The sequence below is a fragment of the Enhydra lutris genome, unplaced genomic scaffold, assembly GCF_002288905.1.
Source record: "Enhydra lutris kenyoni isolate GAN:26980312 unplaced genomic scaffold, ASM228890v2 scaffoldscaffold44, whole genome shotgun sequence".
In the NCBI taxonomy this organism is placed as follows: Eukaryota; Metazoa; Chordata; class Mammalia; order Carnivora; family Mustelidae; genus Enhydra; species Enhydra lutris.
This window is the reverse complement of record NW_019154128.1, coordinates 8,087,182-8,114,973: the sequence shown is the minus strand read 5'-3', so window position 1 is coordinate 8,114,973 and position 27,792 is coordinate 8,087,182. Positions and strand designations below refer to the sequence as shown.

At 46.4% G+C, this 27,792-nt stretch overlaps 1 protein-coding gene across 4 annotated transcripts in view; it reads right to left on the bottom strand.

Moving 5' to 3' along the window:
- The window catches only part of LOC111155918 (TBC1 domain family member 8), a 104,073-nt gene that overhangs the window by 4,094 nt on the left and 72,187 nt on the right, over positions 1–27,792 (bottom strand). For 2 of the 4 annotated variants that reach the window (XM_022516393.1, XM_022516391.1), the window contains exons 6-17: positions 22,919–23,126; positions 21,365–21,559; positions 19,779–19,955; positions 18,204–18,354; positions 14,709–14,923; positions 13,596–13,713; positions 11,053–11,338; positions 10,167–10,296; positions 9,927–10,025; positions 9,114–9,182; positions 3,460–3,700; positions 2,847–2,912 (exon numbers count right to left, since the gene is read on the bottom strand). In XM_022516393.1, coding sequence (XP_022372101.1) covers positions 2,847–2,912; positions 3,460–3,700; positions 9,114–9,182; positions 9,927–10,025; positions 10,167–10,296; positions 11,053–11,338; positions 13,596–13,713; positions 14,709–14,923; positions 18,204–18,354; positions 19,779–19,955; positions 21,365–21,559; positions 22,919–23,126 — 1,955 coding nt within the window. Of the gene's footprint in view, positions 1–2,846; positions 2,913–3,459; positions 3,701–9,113; positions 9,183–9,926; positions 10,026–10,166; positions 10,297–11,052; positions 11,339–13,595; positions 13,714–14,708; positions 14,924–18,203; positions 18,355–19,778; positions 19,959–21,364; positions 21,560–22,918; positions 23,127–27,792 lie in introns of all 4 variants that reach the window. The other 2 variants (XM_022516392.1, XM_022516394.1) reach the window with 1 other exon arrangement.

The window sequence follows — 27,792 nt, the reverse complement described above, 5'->3', positions numbered from 1 at the left end:
CCAAGAAGTGGCAACAAACCCAAGTGTCCGACTGATAGATGAGGGCATACCTATCAAATGGACTATCAAATGCAGTTATAAAAGGAATAAGCACTGGGACATGCTACAACATGGATGAGCCCTGAAAACACGGGAGCATGACACAAAATGGCACACTGCATTATTCCATTTATAAGGAATATCCAAAAATAGGCAATTCTATAAAAAAGGAAAGCAGGGCAAAATGGGTGGATTGGGAGCAAAAGCCAAAGGGTATGGACCTTGTTAGGGTGATGAAAATGTCCAAAACTATGACGGTTATATAACTAAAGATAACAAAATCACTGAGTTGTGTATATTTTAAATGAATGTACTGTATGGTATGTGAATTATAGATCAAAAAGCTCTTACAAATAACAATTACAAAGTATTACGGACTCAGGATCTTCATATTTACTAATAAATCAGCTGTAATCCAACAAATATCCCCAAGATGGCACCAAAGCCTTGATAAGCTGATGTTCATATTTGGGAGATAGGTTTCCTGCGTTCGGTGGGTGGGAGCTGTTTGTGGAGTTTGGGGGTTTTTCTGTAACTGATACTAAGTCATTTTTACCAACCTTGTATAAAACTTACACACATTGGCACATGTTGAGCATCCACTCAAATTGTAAGCCCTGTATGGTCGTTGGGGAAGTCATGATGAAAACAGATTTTTTAGGTAATAACTGCTAGATGTCAAGAGGATACTGGGTCCCTATGCCTCAGAAATGTGAAACGTATACACAAGTCACTAACAAAATGCTCTAACAGAAGAACAAATACAACCAATGGTCTTGGGAGCATAGCAAGGAATGGTTAATTCAAGTGGAGAGCAAGTGTCCAGAAAGGCCAACCAACCACAGAGCAGCACACTTCAAGGAACCCTTGTGCATGGTTGGTGGGAAAGCAAATATCCAGCCACTGTGGAAAACAGTATGAAAGAATAAAAAATCTACCCTATGGTTCCAGTAACTGCACTAGGGGCATTTATCCCTAAAATACAAAAACATTAAAGGGTATATGCACCCCTATGTTTATTGCAGCATTTTTGGCTATTACAACAGCCAAACTATGGAAGCAGCCCAAATGTCCACCATCTGATGAATGGACAAAGAAGATATGATACACACATACACATACACAGAATTATCACTCAGCCATAAGAATGAGATCTTGCCATCTCATTGTGTAACAGCATAGATGGAGCTAGAGAGTATATAATGCTAAAGCAAAGTCAGGCAGAGAAAGACAAATAGCATATGATTTCACTCAGATGTGAAATTTAAGACACAAAACAAATGAACAGAGGGGTTGAAAAAGACAAACCAAGAAACAGACTCTTAACTATAGAAAACAAACTGGTGGTTACCAGAGGGGAGGTAGGGGAATGGGTGAAGTAGGTGATGGGGATTAGGGGTACCCTTCTCATGGTGAGCACTGAGTAATGTACAAAATTGTTGAATCACTCTGTTGTACACCTGAAACTAATAAAACACTTTAGGAAGATAAAAAGTTAGAATTCCATCTTTACCATCTTTGTGATTTTTCTATAAATCTAAAAGTTATCCCAAAATAAAACGCTTATTTAAAAATCGAGATGAAATAATTGAAATAAAATCAAATCCTGTTTAGCAATATTAGATACAGACAATGATTGTGAAGAATGACAATGATAGTAGAGGATAATTATGCATGTCTTCTATGTTAGTAGGAAAACACTTGTGAAAAATAAAGGCAAATTAAAAAACTAAACTCGGGGGCGCCTGGATGGCTCAGTGGGTTAAAGCCTCTGCCTTCAGCTCAGGTCATGATCCCAGGGTCCTGGGATCGAGCCCCACATCAGGCTCTCTGCTCAGCGTGGAGCATGCTTCCTCCTCTCTATCTCTGTCTGCCTCTCTGCCTACTTGTGATCTGTCTGTCAAATAAATAAAATCTTAAAAAAAATAAAAATAAAAAACTAAACTCACTAACACTGGCATAAAAGGCAAAGAACTTCACTGATGTCAAACCATTTGCAGTTGAGGAATAACAAGTATGTGGGAAGGCAGAGGAAGAAGGCTGCTACAGAATGCTCCCGGGGCACACTGCAGTTGTCCAGTTGGTAATGGCTCAGTTTCAGGAAGTGGACCAAGAAAGCCACAAATGATGTCATATGCATTTCCAACTTTTCCAGAAGTGTCGGTTGTAAAAACCACCAGGATCTCATGGCCCCCAAAACTTTCCTAGCCTCCCTCATTGGAAGTTCTGTCAGGGGCCCTATCCAACACCAGACCATGGCCCTGGGGTCCAGAGACCATGCTGGCATTACTAACCCACCTCTGTGACTTCAAAAGATCCAAGGAATAAGGTTAAGGCCAAGTATGACATCATAGGTTTCAAAACTGTTTTCTTTGTTCCCGGTTACCTGCTGAAACTTGAGGGAAGCGTGGACTTAAATGCCGGAAGAATGAAATGGTCCTTCAAAAGAGGAGGCTTAAGTAACCATCTATTAAGGCAACCAGGGTCTATTTCCCCACACACTCCACAAGCCAGCGGTTACCAAAGTGTGGTCCTCAGAACCAGGGAGCTGGAAACACTGGAGCGGCGCCCAGGAACCTGGGTTTTAACAAGCCCCCCAGATGATTCTGATGCATGCTCAAGTTTGCCAACTGCTGTCATAGGCCATACAGCCCAGTAATGAAAATTTGTTATCAGCAACCACAGATTAAAAACATCTGTTGACCCAAGTCTAAATGGAATTTTAAAAGAGAACTTCAGAGTCACATACAAGGCTTACTTGTGTCAAAGCAGAACAGAACTTAGATTTTCTCCATAGAATTTCTTACCTGGAGGGATATGAAGTCTATATAACAGTTTGATTTTCTCATTCATTTCTCCATTATACATAACATCTGCAAAAAAAAAAAAAAGATTGAGAGAAAATGAGGAGATGCAAATGGATAAAGTACATTTGTTGTGACACAACCTCACTGTGGGGAGAGAACTTAGTATGATCAGTACTTGTTCACTCAATACTTCGCTGCCCTTACTCCTAGACACAGGGTGTTTGAAATGAAAACAAGAAAAGGTCACTCTTGAGGTGCAGGATAACCTTGTGAATTTTGTCTGGCCTCATACCTTCTGAAAGATTCTAATTTCATGGGCAGGAGTCAGGAATACAGCCCCTAATGAGCCACACCACACCCTGGGCTCCCGAGGAGAAGAGGAGCAATGATCCTGTGGTTGAGAGCTTGGGCCCTTCTCACCCTCCTTAAGGAGGCATAAATGTCGCCATAAGAGGAGCCTGCAGAGTGGTTTCTAAATTCTCCAAATCACATCAGGCCAGTCCCAAATACATTTCACTGCGTGGGTCTGCCTGCTCCACAGTCCACCCTGTCTTGTGTTCACAGACTCCCGTCCCAGATTAACTCACTGCAGTGAAGACCCACAGGGTCCTACCGAGACAGCTCACAAACGCTTTGAATTCGATCAGGTGGTCCATGTTGTCATCCAGGAGCCTGAAAGTCCTCTCTGCGAGGATTTCCGTGTGGGCCCCACAGGTCCAGGGCGAGACAAGCTGGAACAAGTGTGCGAACTGCCGGGCGTCTATGCGGTACTGCTCTGCGTAGGGCCTGCTGGGGTCGTGGCGTGGGGCCATGGGCCTGGGCTGCTCCCAGTAACAGCTCATCATGTGCTCTCTCTTGAGACAAGAGGGAGAGAGGGATCTGTGAGAGATGGGAGCACCTGTGGGGGGATGCACGCTTAAAAGCCAGGGTTAACTTGGCCTTCGCTCAGGACTCACTTGGCCTCGTAAATTATGTATTGAATAAGAACACTATAACACAAACAAATGAAGAAAGTGCTTACAATCTCATTACTCTAACCAGACAAGTAAAAGATGTCCCTTGTTACCTTGTTACCTTACACTTCATGCCCATAAGATATGTAATTTTGACCTCTTTCTCTAAGGTCTTTTTTTTTTAATTGGAGCACATAATATCTAACAAAACCATTTTAACCATTTTTCAATGTTCAGCTGCCATAGTTTTAATTCTAGGAGACCTAATTTTTATTCTGTTTTCTCATCAAATCACATCTGAAAACAAAGTGCTAGACTGATCTACAGAATACAGAAGAAACCAGGTTGCCTGTGGGGAGGGGAAATAGGGGTGGAGACTCACATGTAGAACCAAGTCTCTTTTAAGATTTTACTATTTGAGAGAGAGCACCCACAAGCAGGGGGTAGTGGCAGAAGGAGAGGGAGCAGCAGAGTCCCCGCAGTCCCAGATGTAGGACTCGATTCCAGGACCCTGGGATCATGACCAGGGCTGAAGGTAGACACTTAACCAACTGAGCCACCCAGGTGCCCCAGAACCAAGTTTTTTCACTGCATACTTTCTTAAAAGTTTTTAATTTTGAGTGAGGTGAATATATTAACAATTCAAAAAACTGGAAGTTAAAAAAAAAAAAGTGATTCCAAGTCTTGGGAATACACTGACAACCAGAGCACTCAAAACTGGCCCTTCCCTGAGGGTCCCCTCTTTAGGATGCATCTCTTACACCCACGCTAAATCACCTCTTGGGACATCTCAACTCACTGAGATAATTCCTAATGACTGCAGGCTTCTGCACGATTTTAGCGTCCTCCACCCATCACGGTGGCACGGGAACAAGTATAGAAGCTGTAATACGTGAACGCAGATCCCTGGATGAAAACCAAAATGCCATTTATAGTTTTACTGTTGTATTTGTTGGCAGCCTAGTTCTTCGGGTAGCCTTCGCAGTATTGTGAAAAATACCACAAGAACTTTCAGTGTGAAACAGTCCAGTGAATTTCCATTCCTAAAAATTCAAGACACACTGCGAAAGTCCATTGTATATCTGTGTATCCTAGGATACTAAAGCCCCACAGAATCCTGCCAAGAAAAGTTATAATAAATAAGCCTAGGGCTTGTGCTACCAGTTTACACAGAACCCTACAGAAAAACAAACCGATAAAAAAAAAAAAAAAGACCATGGATGTAAGCAGGTGATACCAAGAAGTACACAATTAGCTGTAGTCAACCCCACGAATGGATAAACAAATTAAAATTAAAATAAAATGCAATTTTCTACAAGACTAGCAAAATTGCAAACGATTCTTAATAAAAGCTGGGTGGGTGTGGAATGTAGGACAGGAGCCCTCTTGGACAACATCAGTGTATTCCCATGGAAGTGAAATTTGAAAAATCAAACACACTTTAGCAATACAGGCTAAATACAGTCTGTGCATCCCTAGGACCCCATCCCACAGAAACCGCAGCACTGGTGTCCAGGGAAAGGCACAAAGATGCCCAGTCCAGCACAGTTTAACAAAGCAGCAAAAACCTGGAAACATACATGTGTCTCAACAGGTGAATGGTTAAGTAAATGATGGTTCAGCCCTACAATGAAACTATACAGCTATTTTTCCATGTAGCATAATCTGTCATAGGTGGGAGGGAAGGTGTGTCTGAGAGAGAAAGTATAAAAGGAAAAAAAAATCAGGAAACATATTCACCAATTTGTTAATAATTACCAGTACAAGGGTAAGACTGTAGGTATAGACTGGATGAGACCCTTTCATTTTTTGCTTAAAAGTTTCTTCTTTTTTTAAAATGGTAAGAGTCGGTATACTTTTATTCTTTATTTTGTGATTTTTAATTAAAATTTGAAAATATAAGTCTTTTTTTTCCCCAAAGATTTTATTTATTTATTTGACAGAGAGAGAGATCACAAGTAGGCAGAGAGGCAGGCGGAGGTGGGGGAAACAGGCTCCCTGCTGAGCCCAGAGCCCAATGCGGGGCTCGATCCCAGGTTCTGGGATCATGACCCAAGCTGAAGGCAGAGGCCTAACCCAGTAAGCCACCCAGGTGCCCCTGAAAATAAAAGTCTTAACCAGAACATGTAAGCAAGTAAAATATTATTAAAGAGACCCAATGCTCTCTAAGGCCTGGTAATTCACAAAGAGTGAAAGAATTTAACTGATCATTTAATAACAGCAGGTTTATGGAAGAAATAAGTAACTGTTTCAGGTCTTCGGTGTTTCCAGAAGTATTCTAGGACACTGAGTATGTATTACACTGTAAACATCTTACTTAGTTAAGATTAATGATGTTGTTTTCAATTTAAGAGAATAGAAGACAGACATCACAAATCCGAATTTATGTAATTTGAGACTGTTCAACACAGATGGACCATGAGGGCACTCCTGCTAAGTGAAAGAAGTCAGACACATACTCTATGATCTCACTTAAATGTAGAATCTAAAAACAAAACAAAACACCAAACTCAGAAAATGAGATCAGAATTGTGGTTCCCCAAGGCCAGGGTGAGGAGTGGGGGCACTGGAGGAGGTGGACAGAAGGTACAAATGTCTGGTTAGAGTAAGCACTAAGGATGTGATGTACAACAGGACAAGTACAGTTAATGGCTATATGGTGTATTTGAGTTGCTAAGAGAATGGATCCTAAAGTTATCACAAGGGGAAAAAATCCTTTTTTTTTAAATGTCTAGAGGAGATGGATTCTAATTAAACTTATTGTACTCATCACTCAACAATATATTTAAGTCATACTATATGCTTTAAACTCACACAGTGCTGTATGTCAGTTATACACGTGAAACTGGAAGGAAAAAGTTACACTTGAGCATTAAAAAATTGCTTTAAATTACCAATAAAAATAGATTTCATTAAGTACCAACCATATTGTTGATCTTGAATATGAAAGAATGCGTAATGATTTGGTCAGAGTTACTTGATCTTAACACAAAGTGATCACGCCTCTTCATTCCAGGCTTAGGGAAGGATGCAATGAGGTTAAGGAACAGAATCCTTATTAATAACCTATCATGTATTTATAAAACAATGGAAGGGTATGGCTATGTGACCCTTTCCCTGAAAAAATGAAATTCTAGTTGAAAAGACCAGAAGTAGTGGCACCTGCGTAGCTCAGTCAGTCAAATGTCCAAATCTTGGTTTTGGCTCAGGTCATGTTCTCAGGGTCATGAGATAGAGCCCCAGGTTAGGCTCCATGCTCAGCATGGAATTTGTTTGAGATTCTTTCCACCTCTCTTTCTCCTCCCCTTTTGCTGCTCCCCCCACTTGTCTTTGCTCTAGCTCTGTCTCTCAAATAAATAAAAATAAAACCATAAAAAAAAAAAATAAAGACAAGACCAGAGGTGTATTTAAAACCCAACTAGAGGGGCACCTGGGTGGCTCAGTGGGTTAAAGCCTCTGCCTTTGGCTCAGGTCATGATCCCAGGGTCATGGGATCAAGCCCCGCATCGGGTTCTCTGCTCTCTCTCTCTGCTTGCCTCTCTGCCTACTTGTGATCTCTGTCAAGGAAATAAATAAAATCTTTAAAAAAAAATACATGAAGTCAGACTATGAAAGCAAAGAAAATTCAGAGCTGACCAGGAGTATGGAGAGAGAGGATAGTCTGATGGGGCTCTTACATGGGACACATGCAGACTCTGGGCCTGGAAAGAAAGTACTGGAGTGAGTTACACAAATCTATTATACAATATATTGTATGTAACACAAATATACTGTATATAGCATAATACAATATATTGTATATAACACACATATTATATACCTTGGCATGTATAATGGAATCAGACACCATGATTATGAAGCTGTTTTACTGGAATTTCCTTTGGAAGTGTATCTTAAAAATTATATTGTATTTAGATAGTTTCTAAGTTTCTCTTTGTAGTTAGTCCTACATAAATGAAAGAGTTGTAAAGCTAACTACAAATAAAATTTCAATAAGTACTTAACATATCATTCATAGGAAAGACAGAAATAGGAAAACAGTAGGCTCTATCTTCCTTACTCTTTGTATTAAAGATGAACATGGTTAGTACTTAATGAATTTTACTTTTATTAATTTAAAGCAATCTTCTAAATTATATAAATTCGGATGTGTGAAAGCTCTTATTCTCTCAAACTGAGAGCAGTTAGCCTTAAATAGATGAAATACTTTTCATGCTGAATAACACATTTGTCTACCTGTCTTTATGTTCCTAGCATTCCCTGTTTTTCCTCCTTGAAAGTCAAGGAGAGAGAGGTGGGGACTTGGGACACTTTGACTTCTCATTTTCTCTTCATGAAACAGAGGAAACTATGAAACTGAAAGACAGGGGCTGTCTACAGAAGACACAGTCCTGAGCAGTCCTCAGCACACATCCTGCTTATCAGGAACAAGGGGTGCCTGGACTCTACTAAGCCAAGGCCATTTCAGTGACTGCGGGGAAATGGGCCATGACAGATGCATGCCCAGTTCAGACAACCTCGAGTGCTCCACTTAGAAGTCCCTGAAGTGCTGCTTCTTACTCTGTCCATCAGTTTACACTCTGGGTTCAGAAGTGACAGTAGCTCAGAGTCCCCACCTGGAAGAGCCCTGGAAGCCAGACCCAGAATTTGCTTTCTCCAACTCTTCTGTCTGCCCCTTCACTGCCAGGCTATCAGGAGTGGAGCAGTTGCCTGCCTTCCTTCCCTGTTTTTATCCACTATTTCAAGCAAGGAAACTTCCAGCAGGGCACCTGAAAATTTTCTTCATTGGGCAAGACCTGAGTGTTCACCTATATATCCAAATATTAAAAATATGGCTTATTTAGTATTACCAATATGATAGATTATAAGGTAATTTTAAAATGAGTAAGACTACATGGCAACATGGAAAAGTGTTAATAACAGTAATAAGGGAAAACAGAAGATAAAGTGGCACCCGTAGCAGCCAAATATAAAAATTTATCTACATGTATTATGGGGGGGTATGAGTCACTACAAAGTATAGGAGGTGGGAATGTCAGTAATGGTCACTGTTCATCCACCAAGGCCTGGGAACTCCGTGTAGAACAGCATGGAACGGGTTACCAGCATTGAAGGAGGCCCTCTGCAGGGCACAGCTCCCGTGTGGGCCATAGGCAGGCGAGACCAAGATGGAGCTGGCAGGTAGGGTAAGCTCCAGCCTCTGCTGCAGACCCCTCCAGCATCCGCGTACTCATCTACTCCCGCAGCCCTCCCCCCCGCCAATCCCTGACCAGCTGACAACCTGTCACTCCCTCATCTTCCCAGAGTTTCCTACCTTGAATAAGTCATAGAGTTCTTCCAGGTCTTCAGGAAGAATGGAGACTTCTGGGATAACAACGCGGAGCTTGAGGAAACAACCAACAACAGTGGAGTGAGTTCTCTGCCTGCACCCAGAACGATCAGAGGGAACAGGGGTCCCTTCTGCTCGTGGGGGACACCAGGTGTGTCCTATCTACCTGAGCAGTCTGTTCCTTTCCGATGTCAAGATGACATCATGGTAACTTTCTCAGGGTGTTTACCCTCAGCCTTTCCAATTCACACATCAGTGCCTCGGAACAAACGGGTAAGCTCTACACTGAGTTCTAAGGGAAGTCGAACTCTAACAAAGACGCAGCTTGGCCAGGAAGTTCCCCCTGAAGAACAAGCATTGTGGGCCTCTGTGCGAGGCATTTTTCTATTTCGTACCTCATTTAGTCCCAGATGCTGGGTATTAGTATCCTCTAGTATCCTCTTAGTATTGTTTGACAACTAGGGAAACTGAGGCTCATGGGGACTAAATTGCTCAGTCTGTCTGACTCTAAAACCCCTGTTTCTACACCAGGTCACCCTAATTCAGTGCATGGTTGGGGGAGTGGCATTCTTTTTTTTTTTTTTTTTTTTTTTAAGTTATTTTTGGTAATCTTTACACCCAACATGGGGTGTAAAGTTAGGTGTAAAAATCTTTACACCCTACATGGGGCTCGAATTTGGGACCCCAAGGATCGAGTCATATACCAGCCAGGTGCCCCAAAAGCTTGGGCATTCTTAGGACCAACCGCAACAGAGTCTGGGTTAGCGCCCACTGCCCTTTCGACAGCCCGTGACTCACCACATTCTGCTTTGTGGTGTCTTCGTGGCCCTGGAGAACCCTGATCCTATGCTTACATCGCAGGTGCTCAATCTGCTCCACAGACTGGTCTCCGAATTTCTGCAGAGAAACCAGGAGTTACACATTCACAGAACCCCTTTTTGCACAAACAGAGGAGAGCAGTATCCGCCAGGAAACCTCCCTCAAAATCCATCCCTGACCAGGTTTCCCAGAGGATGTGGGTGGGCTGGGCCCTGTCACCTCGTAGGAGTCCCGGATCAGGTCAGCAATGTCAGTCCCAGGGTAGGGCTCCTGGTCGTCCGCAAAAAAGGCATGGTGGCTGCCGATGGGGGGTCCAGGACTGTCCTCGTTCTTAACATGATCTAGAAACCTGAGCACACAACCCACCACTGAAGTACCGGTTTCCCCTCCCCTGTGCACCACACCACGCACCTTCCTGGGGACCTGGGGGACATCATGTCAGAGCACTTTGAGACTCAGCTCATTCATCTCCAAACCCTGGGAGGAGGGCAAGATAGCAACTGCTGTGCTCCCTTAGAGAAAAGGAGACATGCCTAAAGCCAGGCTTGTCGATCTGGGCCCATGGGTAGGTTTGCAGGGACCTGGAACTCTGCTGAAATCCATACAAAGTTCCATGCGTACGTGCCATTGTAAGCTTCCATGTTCTAAATGGGAACCTGTCCTCAGCTCCCAAGAGACCCAGGTTCCGGTCCTTGGTCTCAGCGACTGTAACACACCAGCCCCTACACATCCAGGGTCTGGAATCTCCAGCTGGCTGCCTAAGACCATCATCTCCCAATGCCTGCCTGCCCCAGTCAAGGCCACTGTGAATGCCTATCTCCTCAGAGACAAGTGAGAGTCCCGCTCTCCTCCTGTACCCTCTCTCACTTGCTGGACAGGAGCCAGGAAGATGGCGCTCTTCACCATATGCAGGGAACAGTGCCACCTGATTGGCTGACTCTGGTGGGGGCGGTGGGGACTACCGCGTGACAAGTGGCAGAGTGGAAGGAAATATTCCACAGTGACAGCCCTGCTGGGCACCCCCTGCTGCCTCCACCTGGTCTATTTTGCAGAGCCCGCAATGGCCCTCCTTATCTCACCCCCCTCCCCCGCCCAGTGAGCGCACCTGCTGAGGACCATGAGGGCCTGGCCATCATCCTTGCTGCTGCACAGGCCCTGGGCATTGGCTTCCAGCACCGCCAGCCCCAGCTGGAAAATGGCTTTGATCCCATCGTAGAAGAAGCAGTCCACAACGCTCACCGCGCTCTCCAGAGGCATAATGCTGAGGAATAGAGTCAGGAACCAGGAGAGAGAGATGGAGGCGAGGGCTGAGAGGTCGTTCATATGCTCCGCCAGCTCGGGGAGATGCTCCTTGATGAGCTCCTCGAAGACCGACTGGTCCACCTGGGCGCCTGGAAAAGGCAGGTCATGGAGACTTGGTTGGGGAAGGAGTCACACTTCCTAAAGTCAGCCTGAAACTGAAACTACTCTGAGATAAGCAGAATGAAACAGACTTTGAGCCCAGAAAAGGACTCGTACTGAACTGACTTTTGACACTAACTAGAGTAATTCAGTGGGGAGAGGATAGTATTTTCAAAAATAATGCGCAATCAAGTGCATACCTGTGTGGGGGCAAAGGCTGGGGGGACCTCAAATCCTACTTCACATCATACAAGAAAATATATTTGAAATGTGTCATAGACCTCAATATAAAAGCTAATAATATAAAGCTTAAGAAAAATACAGGGAAAAGGCAACATTTCTTAGAACACAAAAAGCACTAGCCACAGAAAAAAACTATAAATTGGACTTCACGAGAATCAAAGAGTGGTATTCTTCAAAAAAACATTAATAAAAATCATAATGCACACTTCACACTGAGAAAATATTTGTAATACATATACCCGACAAGGGCTTTGTATTCAAAATAACAACTCTTGCAACTTAGTGGTCAAAAACCCATTTTTCCTTTAAAAAGGCAAAAGATGGGACCAGATACTTCAAAAGAAACAATAAACAAATGGCCACTAAGCACAGAAAATTGTGTTCAGTATCATTCATCAAAGAAATGCAAAGTTAAACCTGCACAATAGATTCCTTCTTCCCTGCTAGAAGAGCAAACTTAAAAAGCCAATTCTGAAAGCTAACAGGGATGTGAGCAACCAGAACTCACACACTGCTGGTAGGGTTTCTGTGGTCACAGAATATCACTTTGAAAAACTGACAGTTTCTTAGAAAGCTAAAAATCCCTCTAACCTATGACCTAGCAATTCTACTCCTGGGTAAATACCAAGAAAACGGGCAATCCTGATTCACAGAGAGACTTACACTTGAATGTGTATTTCAACTTCACTTACAATAAAGCACTGGAAACAATGCAAACCTCTAACAGGTGACCAGATAAATGAATCACGGTCTGTATGTACGGTGAAGTGGGACTCAGCCAGAAGAAGGAGCAGAGTACCAATGCTCCAGCAACCTCGTATTGTGAGCAGGAAAACAGACCCAAAAGAGTGCGTTCTCCATGATTACATTTAGACCGAGTTCAAGAACGGGCCCAACTAGCCCGTGGTGACAGACATCAGGAGCGAGAGTAGCCTGTGGCAGGGAAGGGGCAGAAGGGGACTTGGTGGGTTATGGAAATGCTCCAGGCTGTACTGGGGCAGTGCTCACATAGGGATACCCATTACCACGGAGGCTCTGCTGGTCACTGAGGAGTAGGGTAGGCACTGCCCTCCAGCAGCACCATCAACCAATGGCGGCTTTGGCAGCCTGCCTCCCCGTGACCATGAGGTTCTGATGATTCTGTGCTATTGTGTACAAGGTTAAGCTGCCTCCCCCAGCATCAAGTGGAAAGGAAAGGAAGCCCATCACTCAGGCACCTGGAGGGAGCCAGGGAAGACAGTCTAAGGCATCCCAAAAGGCCACCAAAGGCACCAAGTAGCACGTCCTTCCTAGACAGCTCCCGCTTACTCCCAGGGGGTCCTCACATTCCCTCAGTTCTTGACACCAGTCTTCGGGAGCATCTTCCTCCTGACCTGCCCCCACCTCCAGTCTTTTACCAAATTCTGTCTCAAACTGGTTCTTCCGTTTCTGTTCCCACTGCTGCTGCCCAAATTTTAGGGCACCTCCAGAAAGGGTATCTTGAGAGTTATCAGCAAGCTGAAGCAACGTTTCTATCATTTTGTCCACTAGGAGGTGCTGGACCACAGGCGAAATGCAGATTCCAATGGGCCACAGAAAAGGAAGACACCAGGTGGGGTCGCAGGTCAGCCCAGAGCAGGGGGGCCAGCAACAAGGGGCCTTCTCACTTATTGTATACAAGTAGAGGGGCGGGGGGGTCCCAAGCTGCCCTTCAGGTCCAGCCTCAAGAGTCTCCACAAGGGAAAGGGGACATCTGTCTGCATGAGCTCCTTGGGTACGGTGGGCCAAACCACCCTCCCTTTCAGGTTGTTTCTCGAACCTCAACATTTTTCTTTTCAGGTAACTCACTCCACCCTTTCGGCAGAACGGCACAGAGATTACACCTGTCGGTTCTGCACATTCAAGAGCCAAACAGCATTTGTACTGGGGATTTCTGAACAAGGACTGACGACACGTCTTTGCCCCGGCTCTGGCCCTGCTCCCCAAGCACAGAAGAGGAAGAGGACGAGGAAGGAGACAGGTTACCAATGACCCGGTGGTTGAAGTAGTCAGGCAGCATCCGCTCACACACAGCAACGAGCAACCAGAAGGCCTCCTCCTCCTTGGCGTAGAGCAGCAAAACGGAGGTCAGGATGTTCATGGACTGCACAGTTTCACAGAGGAGGGGGTGGTTAGCATCACACCACGTTGTGCCACAAAAGACATGAAAAACCACACAAGCCCAAACGGTCCACAGAAGTCAAGGCTGCAGATGAGATACTGCATCTAGCTCAACCACACTGACATTTGTAAAGTGGAATGACTGAGTTTATCAACACGGTCCCCATAAGAGACCCTAGGCTGAGCGACCAGCCACCCTTCCGTCACTGTCCCCATCTCGGAATGCTGGGGCCAGCTGTGGTGCGGGCTTCAGGCTCAGGTCAAATCCAGCTATTCTGTGTGTGTGTTCACATACACACACACACACACACACACACACACACACACAATCCATGGGTTGATTTTGCTTTTCACAGGAAAACAAAGTTTAAACTCTTCTATTTTCAGCTATCAGAAACTTCTCTAACCCCATCTAGTGCTGGGGTGGGGGCAGGGGTGTTTTATTTTACTGGGTTCTATTTTGTGCTTGTTTACCACATCCCTGAATACACTTTCCAAGTAAACTCAACAACTACTTAGAGGGCGGCTTATTTCCACTTGTGCTTCCTGAAGGAAAGGGATTGGCCGCAAACATTTTTTGCTCCCCCAATAGCACGGAGATTTTAAAAATAATCCCTGTAACTTCTGCAGAGGTCTAGAAAGATAAAGCTCCACAGAAGCGTTATCACTGCCGTCCTACAGTGGAGGCCTGGAGAGGCGGTGAAGACAATCTGTCCTGTCCTGGACAGCAACTCATCACGTGCACTGCTCTTTTCAGGCACCACGTAAAGTTTCTAATCTTAAGTCATCAACCTGTTTGACTATAAGGAGATGATTCCTGAGGCCTTACTTGATACATTCTTTAAAGAAAGCGAAAGCACAGAGCCTTCACAGGATAGTCCTGGGTACCAGACAGCCAAGAACAACAGAACCTGAAGCCTGGGTAATCAACACAAGACATGGACTCAAAGATTTCTGCTCCTCCACTGCACACCCTACCTGGCAGTACCCAATTTTGGGGTTCCGGTGGGCATAGGCTGTCAAGACTCTCCTCAAAGCAGCAATTCCTGTTTCATTCTGGAAGGCGGGATGCTCTGGTAAGGAACGGTGCAGGTCCCGCTCTATCTCCTCAGTCACCAGGCAACATTTTCCCATGGACTCCTCCACCAGATTACCATAGTAACCCGGATGCGAGGCGAGATCGGTTACAGCATCTGATGATTTAAAAGGAATTTTTCAAGGGGGGCAGGTTACCAGGACAGAGTCAACCTGGGGAGGGGGTTTGTCCTGCTGGAAGACCTCAATGGGGTCTCACTACTTGAGACAGAAAATATCTTGAGACCACACACAAACCAAAAGGACTTTCATTCTGCCAAAAATGAGAAAAGAAAGAAAAAAATGAAACAACATGGCTTTTCTAAGAATAACCTTATAGGGAGGGAAACAGCTCATACCAGAAACAGCTATATTAATATGCTTTTCATAAGTTGTTTTCTCTAGTAATAGGAAGACTGGATAGATGTGTGTATCTATACATACAGACGTACACACAATTTTCATACATTAACTCAACACGAAATTACTGAGCACGTATGTGTGAAACACACAAGAAGGTGCGCTTCTGTTTAGTAATCAATTATCAAGGAGCCAACAAGCTGCAACAAGAAATTCAGGGGCTTTGCAACAACGTGGATGTAACTAGAGGGTATTATGCTAAGCAAAATAAGTCAATCAGAAACAATTACCATATGATCTCTCTGATATGAGGAATTTGAGAGGCAGGGTAGGGGGTCGTGGGGGGGTAGGAAGGGAAAAAATGAAACAAGATGGGACTGGGGAGGGAGACAACCATAAGTGACTCTTAATCTCAGGAAACAAATTGAGGGTTGCCGGGGGGTGGGGTGGGAGGGATAGGGTGGTTGGGTGACAGACACTGGGGAGAGTATGTGCTATGGTGAGTGTTGGGAATTGTGTAAGCCTGATGATTCACAGACCTATACCCCTGAAACAAATAACACATTATATGTTAATTAAAAAAAAAAGAAAAAGAAAAATTCAGAGGCTGGGCTCATGACAGGCAGGGCGACCTCGCCCAGTCCACCCACCACCAAGCTCCTCCCAGGCCTCTGACAGGGAGGGGACTTCAGGGGTGAGGCGTCCACAGTGCATGAAGATCCCATTCCGTCATCAGCCAGCACCCAAGCACCTGTGGTCCTGGCCAGTGGTCCCGCAGGGGCGCAGGTAGCAGGCAGGATTCCAGGACAGAGGCTGGCCCCATGCAGGGAGGTCCCAGGAGAACAGGGCAAGCAGAAGGGGCCCAGTTCCACCTTTAATCGCCAGTTTAGGTTTTTAAATTCCGATTGGGTTTAGTGTACTGCCCTCCCCGACTCAACCTTCTGCTGACCGTGATTCCCCATCACCCCCCACATTTACTCACTACAACATTCCCCTGTACTCAACACAACGCGAACAGCTGCCACTCGACCTGCGGCAGCCTAAACCCTGTAGCAGTCTTTCCGTCAACACTACCACTTGGAAGGAAAGACAGCTCTTGAGGAGCTAGGTTTGTTTTTTTATCGCAACATGTGTGTGTTCATTAAAGAGGCAGGCTCTATGCCCGTGGCATCAACAGGTATCACCTGTAGGTGGTTAAGCTGAATCGTGTGATTTTCTTTCATTCCTATTTTCCTTTCAACTCCGAAATTGTTTTCATTCAATATAAAAATAAAGAAGACATTTTTAATTTCTAAAAGGCCTGTCTTGATGAAGAAACCAGCCAAAAGGGACTCCGCAGGTGAAACAAGGTGAGCAGTGACAGACCCATCAATGAATCCCAAGTAAGCACATGCCAGCAATTGTGCTGGAAAGCAAAAAAAAAAAAAAGCACCCTGGGCCAGAGAGGGGATGGGCTTGGCTCTTCAGGGGAGAGACTGAGAAGAGGGAAGAGAGATGAGTGGGGTGAAGATCCGGTATGAAGCCACAGGAGGGAGGAACGTAAGAAGGTGCAGGGAGGGGGCACTTGGGTGGCTCAGTCGGTTAAGCATCTGACTCTTGATTTCAGCTCAGGTTATGATCTCAGGGTCTTGGGATCAAGCCCCACATTGGGCTCTGCACTCAATGTGGAGTCTGCTTGTCCCTCTCCTTCCCCCTGCTTGTTCTCTCTCTTTCTCTCTCAAATAGATAAATAAAAACTTTTTTTTTTAAATTTAAAAAAAAAAAAAAAAAAAGGTGCAGGGAGAAGACAGGTACCCAGGCCTGGCCTCCAGGAGGCTCGTGCTGATCTGAGCACAGCAGTGTCACCGAGGAAGAGCAGACCTCCTCCCCGGGCCTCCGGCTGCACCCTGACAATAGGGGCATTCCCTTCCTGCCACACCACTGGACAACAGGGGCCTTCCCTTCCTGCCTACAAGGCCCCACTGCTCCTACTGAGCCAGACAAAACGGCCACCCGCAATGCAGAGACATTGCTCAGCACGTCTCGAGAGAAGGTGGTCCCCATCTCTGCCCACTCGCTGGTGAGGGTCCTGAGGAGGGATTCCCAGACATCACCCAACAGCAGCAGAGGGAGAGTCTGAGGGCCTGAGGCCAGACAAGGTCATCATGGGATGGCCCAGGCAATTCCTAGGAGGAGGAAGTAGGGTCAAAATCTCCGCAATGGTGTCTCCTGGGGATGCCATGTGTCTTCCATGGAGGAGGGACTGACAAAGTATGCTGGGGGATGTATTTTAATGTCACTGCAAGTGAACAATGTACAGAGGGTTGGTTTGTTTAGTCTAATAATTATTTATTTGACAGAGAAATCACAAGTAAGTAGAGAGGCTGGCACAGATAGAGGGGGAAGCAGGCTCCCCGCTGAGCAGAGAACCCAATATGGGGCTTGATCCCAGGACTCTGAGGTTATGACCTGAGCTGAAGGCAGAGCCTTAACCCACGGAGCCACCCAGGCACCCTGTTTGTTTAGTCTAGTTCAGAACGTATGTCCTAGAAAGACACTTCACTTCTAGGAGGTCCTTTACAGTTCTCGAGACAATCTACGGACTCAAAAGTTGTTTTTTTTTTTTTTTTTTTAATGTATTTATTTGACAGAGAGAGAGAGAGATCAAGTAGGCAGGCAGGCAGAGAGAGGAAGCAGGCTCCCCGCTGAGCAGACAGCCCGATGCGGGGCTTGATCCCAGGACCCTGAGATCATGACCTGAACCGAAGTCAGAGGCCCAACCTACTGAGCCACCCAGGTTCCCCTCAAAAGTTATTTTTAAAGGAGAGGCGATCCCTTCAGCTAGACCTCACATTGGCCAAGGAAGACACCGCAGCCCAGAGGTCTCAGGCAGCTGGACCAAGGTCCCACAGCTAACACAGTAAGGGTGCCGAAGTTCTTGGCTGGGAAAGTCGTAGGAAAAATCCAGAGACAGAGGTCCTGTCTGCACATACGTGCTGTTCAGATCTGGGCCTCTGCTCCAGAAATATCAGTTAGCCTCAAAATACCAGAAACACTTACCTGAGAAAAGCAGCCAGAGTTTGCCACGTAACGATTCAGGGATCCCCATGGCTACAAGCTTCCGGATCTTCTCTGTGCGGAACATACACACGGTTCTACCGTATTCCACGAAGTGGTCGTTCCACAGGCTTATTTTTATCTGCTCCCTAGACTGGAGATGGAAATGCTGTTAATGTACAAAAAAGTCCCTCCATGCCTTCCAGCATAGACCATCCATAACCCACCACAGAGGGAGGCTGCCACTGTTACCAGAGGGACCAAGAGTGACAGGCAACTGGTTCAGCAAATGTTTTGAAACACTTGCAGGTACAGAGGACGTAAAGATGACTAACGCAGAGAACCAGGCATTCTGGAGCTCAGAGCCCAGCAGGAGCGTTTACACAAATAAAATGCCATTTCCTTGGCAAAGTGGATAGTAAGAGTAGGTATGTCCAAGTACTCAAGTCCAGAGCAGCTGGGAGGGCAGGGTGGGAGTGGGGGACATGAGGGGAAGCTTCTCAGGATGCTGACACCAACCCAGCTGTTGAAACATGGGTCAGCTCAGAGGGTGAACAAAAGCAAGGGGGCAGTGCGGGGTGGGGGGTCATAACTTGCCCTGATCTCCAGGGCAGCCAGAGGAAAAACTGAAACCTGAAAAAAAATCCCACTGTTCTCATTATCAGACACAAGACAGATACCATTTCTCTAGGCAACTAAAAATCCTTTAAAATTATCCCTAGATGACAGGAGTCATTAGTACCTTTTAAGCAACTTGTTTAATATGCTTTTCATTCTCTAGTAAGGAGAGAAGCTTCCATATATATTCAATATTCTTACAGCTTTAGTTGGGAGTTCATTGAGCTGCTCTGTGTAAAGCATATCAGAAGGTTCTGGTTTGAATGAATAAAGCTAACAACTATATAGTAGCCCACTGGGCAACAAGACACAGTTTGGGGCAGTAATGTCCACAGACACCCCCAGCACACGTGGTCCCAACGCAGCCTCCCTCCGGCCACGATGTCTTTTCACGGTACAATTTCTAGCCTCTTTACCCCACTGGGCATGACATTTCCCTCAGGTTCTCCCTACAAAGAGGACAAAGATAAGGAGATGTAACAGAAATACCTTTTGTCCAGTAAAACTACAGCATAACTACAGCATAGGAGACCTTTTGTTTCAGGAGAGAACCAAGCGATACTGTAAAAGGAGCCCATACAGACGCCCCTGGGTCAGAGGAGAAATGCCTGTTCTGCACCTGCAAGATCCCACAAAGGACAGCACTGAAGGCTCTCCGGGTCAAAAATGGCCAAGGGCTGTGTCAAAGAGCCACTTAAGGGGCAGGTAGGGAAAGCCATCGCCCTCGGTCCTCTGACCACATGCTCCATGCACCCGGATATGCCCAGGCAACTGGCACGGGCTGAGCCCTTCCACCTGTCCGGGAGGGAGAGGGAGGGGCGCCAGCTCCTGGGGCAGCCAGCAGCCGGCACCACACCTGCCCCCCCAAGGCCTGCAGGGCTGGGGTTGGCAGGTGCACCTGGGAACCCCCACTCGTGCCAGCTCCGCCGGGCCCTGCAAAGGCAGAGCCAGGTCACCCACCATTCTTGAGTCTGGGCTCTGGCTGCCCGCCTGCTGGAAGACAGAGATCAGGGCCTCGGGGTGGAGCCGTGGGCTCTTCTCTTTGTCACTTTCCTCGCTATTTTGAGAGGACACCATTTCAAGATCCCCAAACTTGTGGTCACTGCACATGCTTGTTGAATGAAATACAGGTGAAGTCTGCTGGAAAGGAGAAAAAAAAAAGGAGGGAGCTAGAAGAAAGTCATTACTGTACTTACGGAAGAGTCTTTGTTTTGCCTTTGGAGGCATGAAGGTAACATATTTTTTTAATTAATTAATTATTTGAGAGAGAGACAGTGCATGTGAGCCAGCAGGGGAGGGGAAAAGGGAGAGAGAGAATCTCAAGCAGACTCCCCGCTGAATGTGGAGCCGGACAAGGGGCTCAATCCCCGGACCCTGAGATTGTGACCTGAACTGAGATCAAGAGTCTAGCACTTAACTGACTGAGCCACCCAGGCGCCCCAAAGGTAATATACTTAAACATGCCTATGTAGGTCTCAAGGGAAAGAGACTAACATTAGCCCAACAGAGTTGATCCTCAGGAAAGAATATGGTCCACACTGTGCTTTCCTGGGACGGCTGCTCACAGCATACAGAGCATGCGGCCAAGAGGGGGCAGACAAGCACCATTTCTTGTATGCTTCCAGAACGGAGAATGACCACCTTCAGAAAGCAGCTCTTGGGTACTGAGGGAATATCTCCTTTCCTCCCTGTCATTGTGTGGGTAAAAAGAGGTGAAGAAAGAGAGGGACGGGTGTGAAACAGCAGGAGAGGAGGTCCCAGTGGATCCACATCTGTTTTCCAGCTGTCTGGCCTTAAGGACAATGTAACTTCTCTTTTAACAAGTTCCACCTGCCCCCAAATAACATCCCTTCAGCCTCAGGGGTGGGGGGCACTGACCCCTCCAACCTGTGAGGAGGGTGTCCACTAACCTGCAGGTCGACAGCCCATCAAACCCTCCAACCTGGGAGGGGTGCCCTGTAAATCCCTCTAACGTGTGTGGATACCCGATGAACTGCTCTAATATAGGGAGGGGTGCCCATCAACTCCCCTAACCTCAAAAGGGGTGCCCTGTGGATCCCTCTAACCTGTGAGCAGGGTGCCCTGTTGGTCCCTCGAACCACTTGCTGTGTGGGGCACCCTCTAACCTGTGCAGCACCCACTCAGGACCCTGCACATACCAAAAGTGATACGCTGTCTGATACACAGGCCCAATCAGCCCAAACACAACGTTCTCGTTCTCAAGTAGATCGTGGCCATGTGTACTCCCTTCCGAGACCACTGACCTAGAAGTGGTCAGAAAGACCTTCCCTGGGGGCGCCTGGGTGGCTCAGTGGGTTAAGCCACTGCCTTCGGCTCGGGTCGTGATCTCAGGGTCCTGGGATCGAGTCCCGCATCGCTCTCTGCTCAGCAGGGAGCCTGCTTCCCTCTCTCTCTCTCTCTCTGCCTGCCTCTCTGCCTACTTGTGATCTCTCTCTGTCAAATAAATAAATAAAATCTTTAAAAAAAAAAAAAAAAAAAAGAAAGACCTTCCCTGGATAGGATCCCGCTGTTTCTAAGCCTCATACCATGTCTTCATCTTGGGAGGTGTCATAATGCACGGGGCGGTTGGCGTGCACCTGCTTCAGCCTCACCAGCAGGCCCTCCACCAAGCTCTCTCTGTCCTTCAGCTCGATGAACTGGAAGGCCATCTTGCTCCGGATGCTGATGATAATGGGATTAGGGAGCAGACTGGTATCCTCCATCTTCTCAATGCTCACCACCTATCGCAAAAAGTTACCCAGGAAAGGTATGGCAACAGACAAAGGAGGGCAGGCATTTCGACTACCTATTTAGGTGTCACCAGACAGAAGGCCAAACCAAACAACGGCCCTAAGGAATGGATGCAGAAGGTAAAAATTATCTAAGGCAGCACAGTCATGACAGCCGAAAGGGGAGAGCGACTCCAGTACCCATTAATAGGCGAACGGAGAAACAAAAAAGTGATCTATTGACACAACTGAATATTATACAGCCTTAAAAAGGAGAGAAATTCTGGCACGTGCTACAGCATGGGCGAACCCAGAGGACATTATGCTCAGTGAAATAAGCCAGCCACACATGGGCTAATGTTATAGGATCCCACTTAGATGTGGGACCTCGAGTAGTACCAGTCAGAGACAGAAAGTAGAGCAGTGGTTGCCCAGGGCTGGAGAGGAAGGATGGGGAGTGAGCGCCTAATGAGGACAGAGTTTCTGATGGTTAAGATGAAGTTCTGGTGATGGTGGGACGATACCGTGAATGTACTTAATGCCACTGAACCCTAACACCTAAAAGTGGGTCAAGTGGTAAATGTGATGTTATGTATATGCTACAACAAGAAGACAAATAAATGTATAAGACAACTCTTGGTCTTCTTGCTTCACTCCTAAGTAAGAATATTTGTAAAATGAAAACATTTACAAAATGACATGGAAGGAGATCACATGGATAAAAAATTCTGAGTTTTCCCAAACAACTGTGCTCAGAATTTGGAGGTCCTGATGGAAACAGAGTGGTGGGTACAGTCACCACAGACGTGTCCTGAAACCAAAGGACTGAGCTCTTCAGATTTGGAAGTAGCCTCAGGCTGTCCTGAATTTCCAGGGACAGACTGCAGACTTTTAAAGTACAAAGGGACCTGATCCATACTAAAGGAAACATTTTTAAGTGTTTCACTCAAGTCCCAGGAGGGCACAAGAGCCAAGCAATCAGACGTTTTCAAGGTGATGTTTTTTGTCAGTTGCCTCTTCTCTTTCCCCTTTCTGTGAGTACAAGGGGTGGAATCCTTCCTAAGAGCTGACAGAAAAGCTTTAACTGTGAGGCAGGGCCTTTCTCTGAACAGCATCAACACTAATGCAGAGGTGAGGGCACGTGCTTCTCGCCAATCACTGCCTGGCAAATTTCAGGGTGTTGGAGGAATGACAGAAAAAGCAACAACCACATGGGGACTGGTCAAATGCAGGCCGTGCTTCCCTCCAGAGGCCCATCTGCAGTGGGCAAAACCCTGCTGGGTGAGCAGCCCTGCCCGGCCAGTCTCATGGCCACCACGGGCTCAAGGACAGAAGGCGGGCTCGGGAAGCGCCGGCCAGGGCTGCCCCTACCTCTCTGAGTGGGAGGATGACATTGCAGCAGCCGTCCTCCTTGCTGGCGAAGCAGATGTAACGGTCGGAGGCGAACATCCGTCCCACGGTGTGACAGCGGCTGAACGGTGTCCACAGCGAGCAGTCCGCAACAGCGTGCAGCCTCTCCTGCCTCGGCAGCCTGAAGAACGCCCGGAAGAACTCGTTCTGTGCTCTGGCTTCCAGGTCCCTGGCAGAGGAGGGAGAGAGGAGAAAAAGAGGCAGGCATGGTGAACGAACACACGGGTTTACAAAGGAAAACCCTGCGAAGCCAACTGGGGCTCCGGACATGGAAGTGGATGAGACCCCCCCCAGGTCCCGCATGGGTCACAGCTCATGCCCCACTTTACAGCCAACTTTGGAAACGGGTCCTCAAGGCAGGAGGGCTTGCCTCTGCACAAAAGTAAAACACCAAACTCACAGTTCAAAACAGATACTCCCTTCCTGATTTGAGCAACACTGTGAGTCACCACAGTGATACTTAAACAAATGTTTAAGAATCCAGTATCAAAAAGTCAGTAACACCAAGTGCTGGCAAGGACGTGGAGAAATAGAACCCTTCGTACCCCATGGGCAGGAATGTAAAATGGTGCAGCCGGTCTGGAAAAGTTTATGGCTGTTTCTCCAAAAGATTCAACATGGACTTACCATACGACCCTGAAATTCCCCTCCTAGGCATAGACCCCAGCAAATCGAAAATGTACATCTGCTCCAAATCCTGGACACACCTGCTCAGAGAGGCAGAGCTGGCAACAAGCCTAACGTCCATCAGCTAACAAACGGATCAACAAAATGTGACAGAGCCGTATAACAGAAGGTCACTCGGCCACACAGAGCAACGAAATACTGACACAAGTACAACGTGGACGGACATAGAAAACATTACACACACAAAAGACTACATACTGCCTGAGTCCCTTTAGATGAAATTTCCAGAATAGGCAAAACTCATCAAGAGAGAAAAAAGCAGGGCACCTGGGTGGTTCAGTGGGTTAAGCCTCTGCCTTCAGCTCAGGTCATGATCTCAGGGTCCTGGGATCGAGCCCCACATCGGGCTCTCTGCTCAGCGGGGAGCCTGCTTTCCCACCCCTCTCTCTCTCTGCCTCTCTGCCTACTTGTGATCTCTATCAATCAATAAATAAAATCTTTAAAAAAAGAGAGAGAAAAGAGCTTAGTGATTCCAAAGAGGAAGGGATAAAGGGAGAAGTGGGGTGTGGCTGCTCATGAGTATGGGGTTCCTTCTTGGGGTGAAGGAAATGTTCTACACTGAGTGTGGGGATGGCTGCACAACTCTGACTGGACTGAGAAACCAGTGACTGGGAAACTTTAACACGGTGAATTGTACAGTATCTGCTCCAAAAAGCAGTTCAACTGAGATCTGTGCTTGACATACAGTAAGTGCCAAATAAACATTAGCTATTATTACCTTTAGAAAACAAATCCAAGCAGTGGCTGGCTGGCTCAGCCCACTGAGCATCTGACTCTTGATTTCAGCTCAGGTCATGATCTCAGGGTAATGAGATCAAGCCCCAAGTTAGGCTCTGCACAGGGCATGGAGCCTGCTTAAGATTCTCTCTCTCCCTCTCCCTCTGCCCCTCCCCCAGTTCTCTCACTCTCAAAAATAAACAAAAAAATTAATTAATAAAATAGATCCAAGTCGAAGTATCACTGGGGAGAACTCCATCAGTGTCACATCAGTATGGACAGTGGACAATGGGGAAAAAATCCTACCCCAGGGGACCCCCCCATACCCTGAGTCTTGGCTCTAATATCCAGTAAAGCAAGAAGGCAGCCAACTCACAATGTTTGCAAATACTGATGAATTTATGTCCCACCCCAAAATTCCAGTAGAGGGGAAATTCCACTGTACAGAGATAAAAATTTTTCTTTGCCACATCAAATAAGAGTTCTTTAAATTCATCTGAGAGAATTTGAACTCTTAGCTTTCTTATCAGTTGGGTGACCTTAAATAACAATTCTCTGTATCACATCTTGACATCTATAAAATGGGAACAAAATATGGCCACATATATTGTGGATGGCCACAATATTAAAAAAGCAGATTAGGGGACGCCTGGGTGGCTCAGTTGGTTAAGCAGCTGCCTTCGGCTCAGGTCATGATCCCAGTGTCCTGGGATCGAGTCCCACATCGGGCTCCTTGCTCGTCAGGGAGCCTGCTTCTCCCTCTGCCTCTGCCCCATTCTGTCTGCCTGTGCTCGCTCTCTCTCCCTCTCTCTCTCTCAAAAAAAAAAAAAAAATCTTAAAAAAAAAAAAAAAAAAAGCAGATTAGAAATAGCATCTACAGTATGATTCCACTTATATAAATAATATAAAATTTGCAGATGATGTATAAAGACTTTGTATAAATGTTAATTGTTATTGACTCTGTGTAGTAGGATTTCCACTTTCCATTTTTATTCTGCTTAAATTTCCTACCTGACCATGTATTGTTAACTTTTTTTTAAAAATGAAGCTATTTTCTTTTAGGAAAAGATTAACTTTTAAAATGTTCCCTAATGCAAGGTATTAAATGCCACAGCCTGAGTGATCTTTCAGACACATTCCCCCCAGCCCAGCAGGGCCAGGGCCAGAACTCACACACAGAGGCCCCTCCTGTGCTAGGTCTCATTCCCATCCCAGTCCTCATTTTCACACCATCACACAACTGTCTTCCCAGGAGACCCCACATGGAGATGGGAGAGTGCTTGGAATTTACTGTTTACTAATTTACTATCAAACCCTCACAAAGAGAGATACATGCATGCCCAGAAGGTCTTCTGGGCACAGCAAGAAATTATACAAATTCTACAGATCAAGATGGTCCAGTTCCTGGGGGAAAGCTGCCGTCCCTTAACACGCAGCACCTGATACTCCATGGATGGCAATTCCAAAGGAGCCTGCGTTTTGCCCCAGAGGAACTGGGAAAACGTGGGAAAGCACCGCAAATGGCTCTAGAAATTCACGTACTATGGGGTGGAAGGCAAGACCCCTCAATATCACCCCAGTTCTCTGAAAGCCGACCTACATTCAGCACATTTACGTTGGAAGATTTATATCCTTGTCCTCAAAGTATGCTAGCCGTGCTGGCTTTGGTGAAAGTAAAGCCAATGCAAACTTCCTGTACGCATCTCACAGGTACGGGTCCAGACACCACTAAATTCACCTGTTGTCTGCTCCTTCCTAGAAGCATGGTGGTGGGGGCTTGGGGGGGGTACTTTTGGTATTTTACCTTGCAGCCAGTTCTTCAATTTAAGACTAAGGTGCTCGGTTTTCTGATTTTTCTATTCAGTGCACCTGCTGTACCAGCCAACCGCTCAGTTCAATCCCCTTCCCCATGGCTTCTGAGCAGCCTGGGTGTACGACACGTCACCTCCACTCTGCTTTCTGGGCTGTTCTCTGTCACCATTGGAGTCTGTCTCTCACACATTCAGCGGCCACAGACCAGTGACCTCGCATTATAAGAGAGAAAGGAGGGGGGCACCTGGGTGGCTCAGTCATTTAAGGTGTTGACTCTCAGTTTCAGCTCAGGCCATGATCTCAGGGTCCTGGGATCGAGCTCCTTGTCGGGGTCCACACTCAGCAGGGAGACTGCTTCAGGATTCTGTCTTCCCTCTGCCCCTCCCTCTGCATGCCTGCACTCTCTCAAATAAACATCTTTAAAAAAAAAAAAAATTAAGAAAGAAAGCAGCAGGAAGGACTTCCCTAAATCCTCTTCCTTCCTTAGAAAGTCCTCTTCCAATTTCACCTCTAAATACGGATTCTATTTATACATGTGGCATTGAACTTTCTGACAGATGGAGATGAAGATCCAGTAGCTAGCTCAAGCCCTTTATGAAGCTCAGAGTAAGACCACTTCATCCTTTTGGTCTGTTTCGAAGCAGGTGGTAGTTTTGATGCTTAAAAATATCCACTCCTCTTGCAGAAGAACACCAGAAACAAAGCCCACTGGCCAAAATTTGCCTTTGAGACCTTCTAGTACCGACTAAATGCTCCCCCTCTTCCTCCGTAGAGATGCCCAACACACGAGTCATAACTGACCATTCAGAAAGCAGTAGCCAAGCACAGGCCTGTAAGCCAGGGCAGAAGCACCCCTAAAAAGATGGAAACTAGCCCAGCAGCCCCCACAGTATTTACCCCCAGTGTCCACCTTGCTGGTATGCACTGACCAAAGCAATCGCTCCAAGAGAAAGCGGTCGCTGAGACTAGAAGGGGCGGTGCCACAGACCCTCCTGTCTGAACACATGCTCTTGTATGAGCCTATAGCCACATGGGAAATAAATGTGGGTTTATCAGAATATGGAGCAAGAACACCAAGTTTGCTCGTGGAGCTACAATGACATGACCATTCCTGCACGACAACAACACGGCAATTCTGAACTACATGCCCACACTCAAAACTCCACACTCCATTCACTAGAACTTAGACCCAAGAAATGAAGGGGTGGGTCCTTCTTTTGTTTCTCTGTGAACCTAGAATTCAATTTTTCTCTTCTTTAGTTTTGGTACAAATGTACCAAAAACAGGGTTCCCCTGTCTCTTTTCCCCATCAACCTGTTAGAACGCTTTAGGGAAGACCCATGTCAGGCCTCATGTGCCATGGTTAACTCTCCTTCCCTCGTGTCATTCATCTCACAGACACAAACCTACTGTGTGTCAGGAGCTCGAGGGAGCTCAAGACAAAATGCTCCCCCAAACTCAGGCTCTGTGGCAGCTGGGGCAGGGGGCTCCCGCATTAGCTCCCAGTGTGAGGATGTCCCCGCTGTGCCCTTGACAGGAGACCTCAAGTACTATCCCTGCCCTTCTGGAATAACGTGGTCCTCTGCCAGCAGTTTGCCCCATAAAACACGTACAAAGAT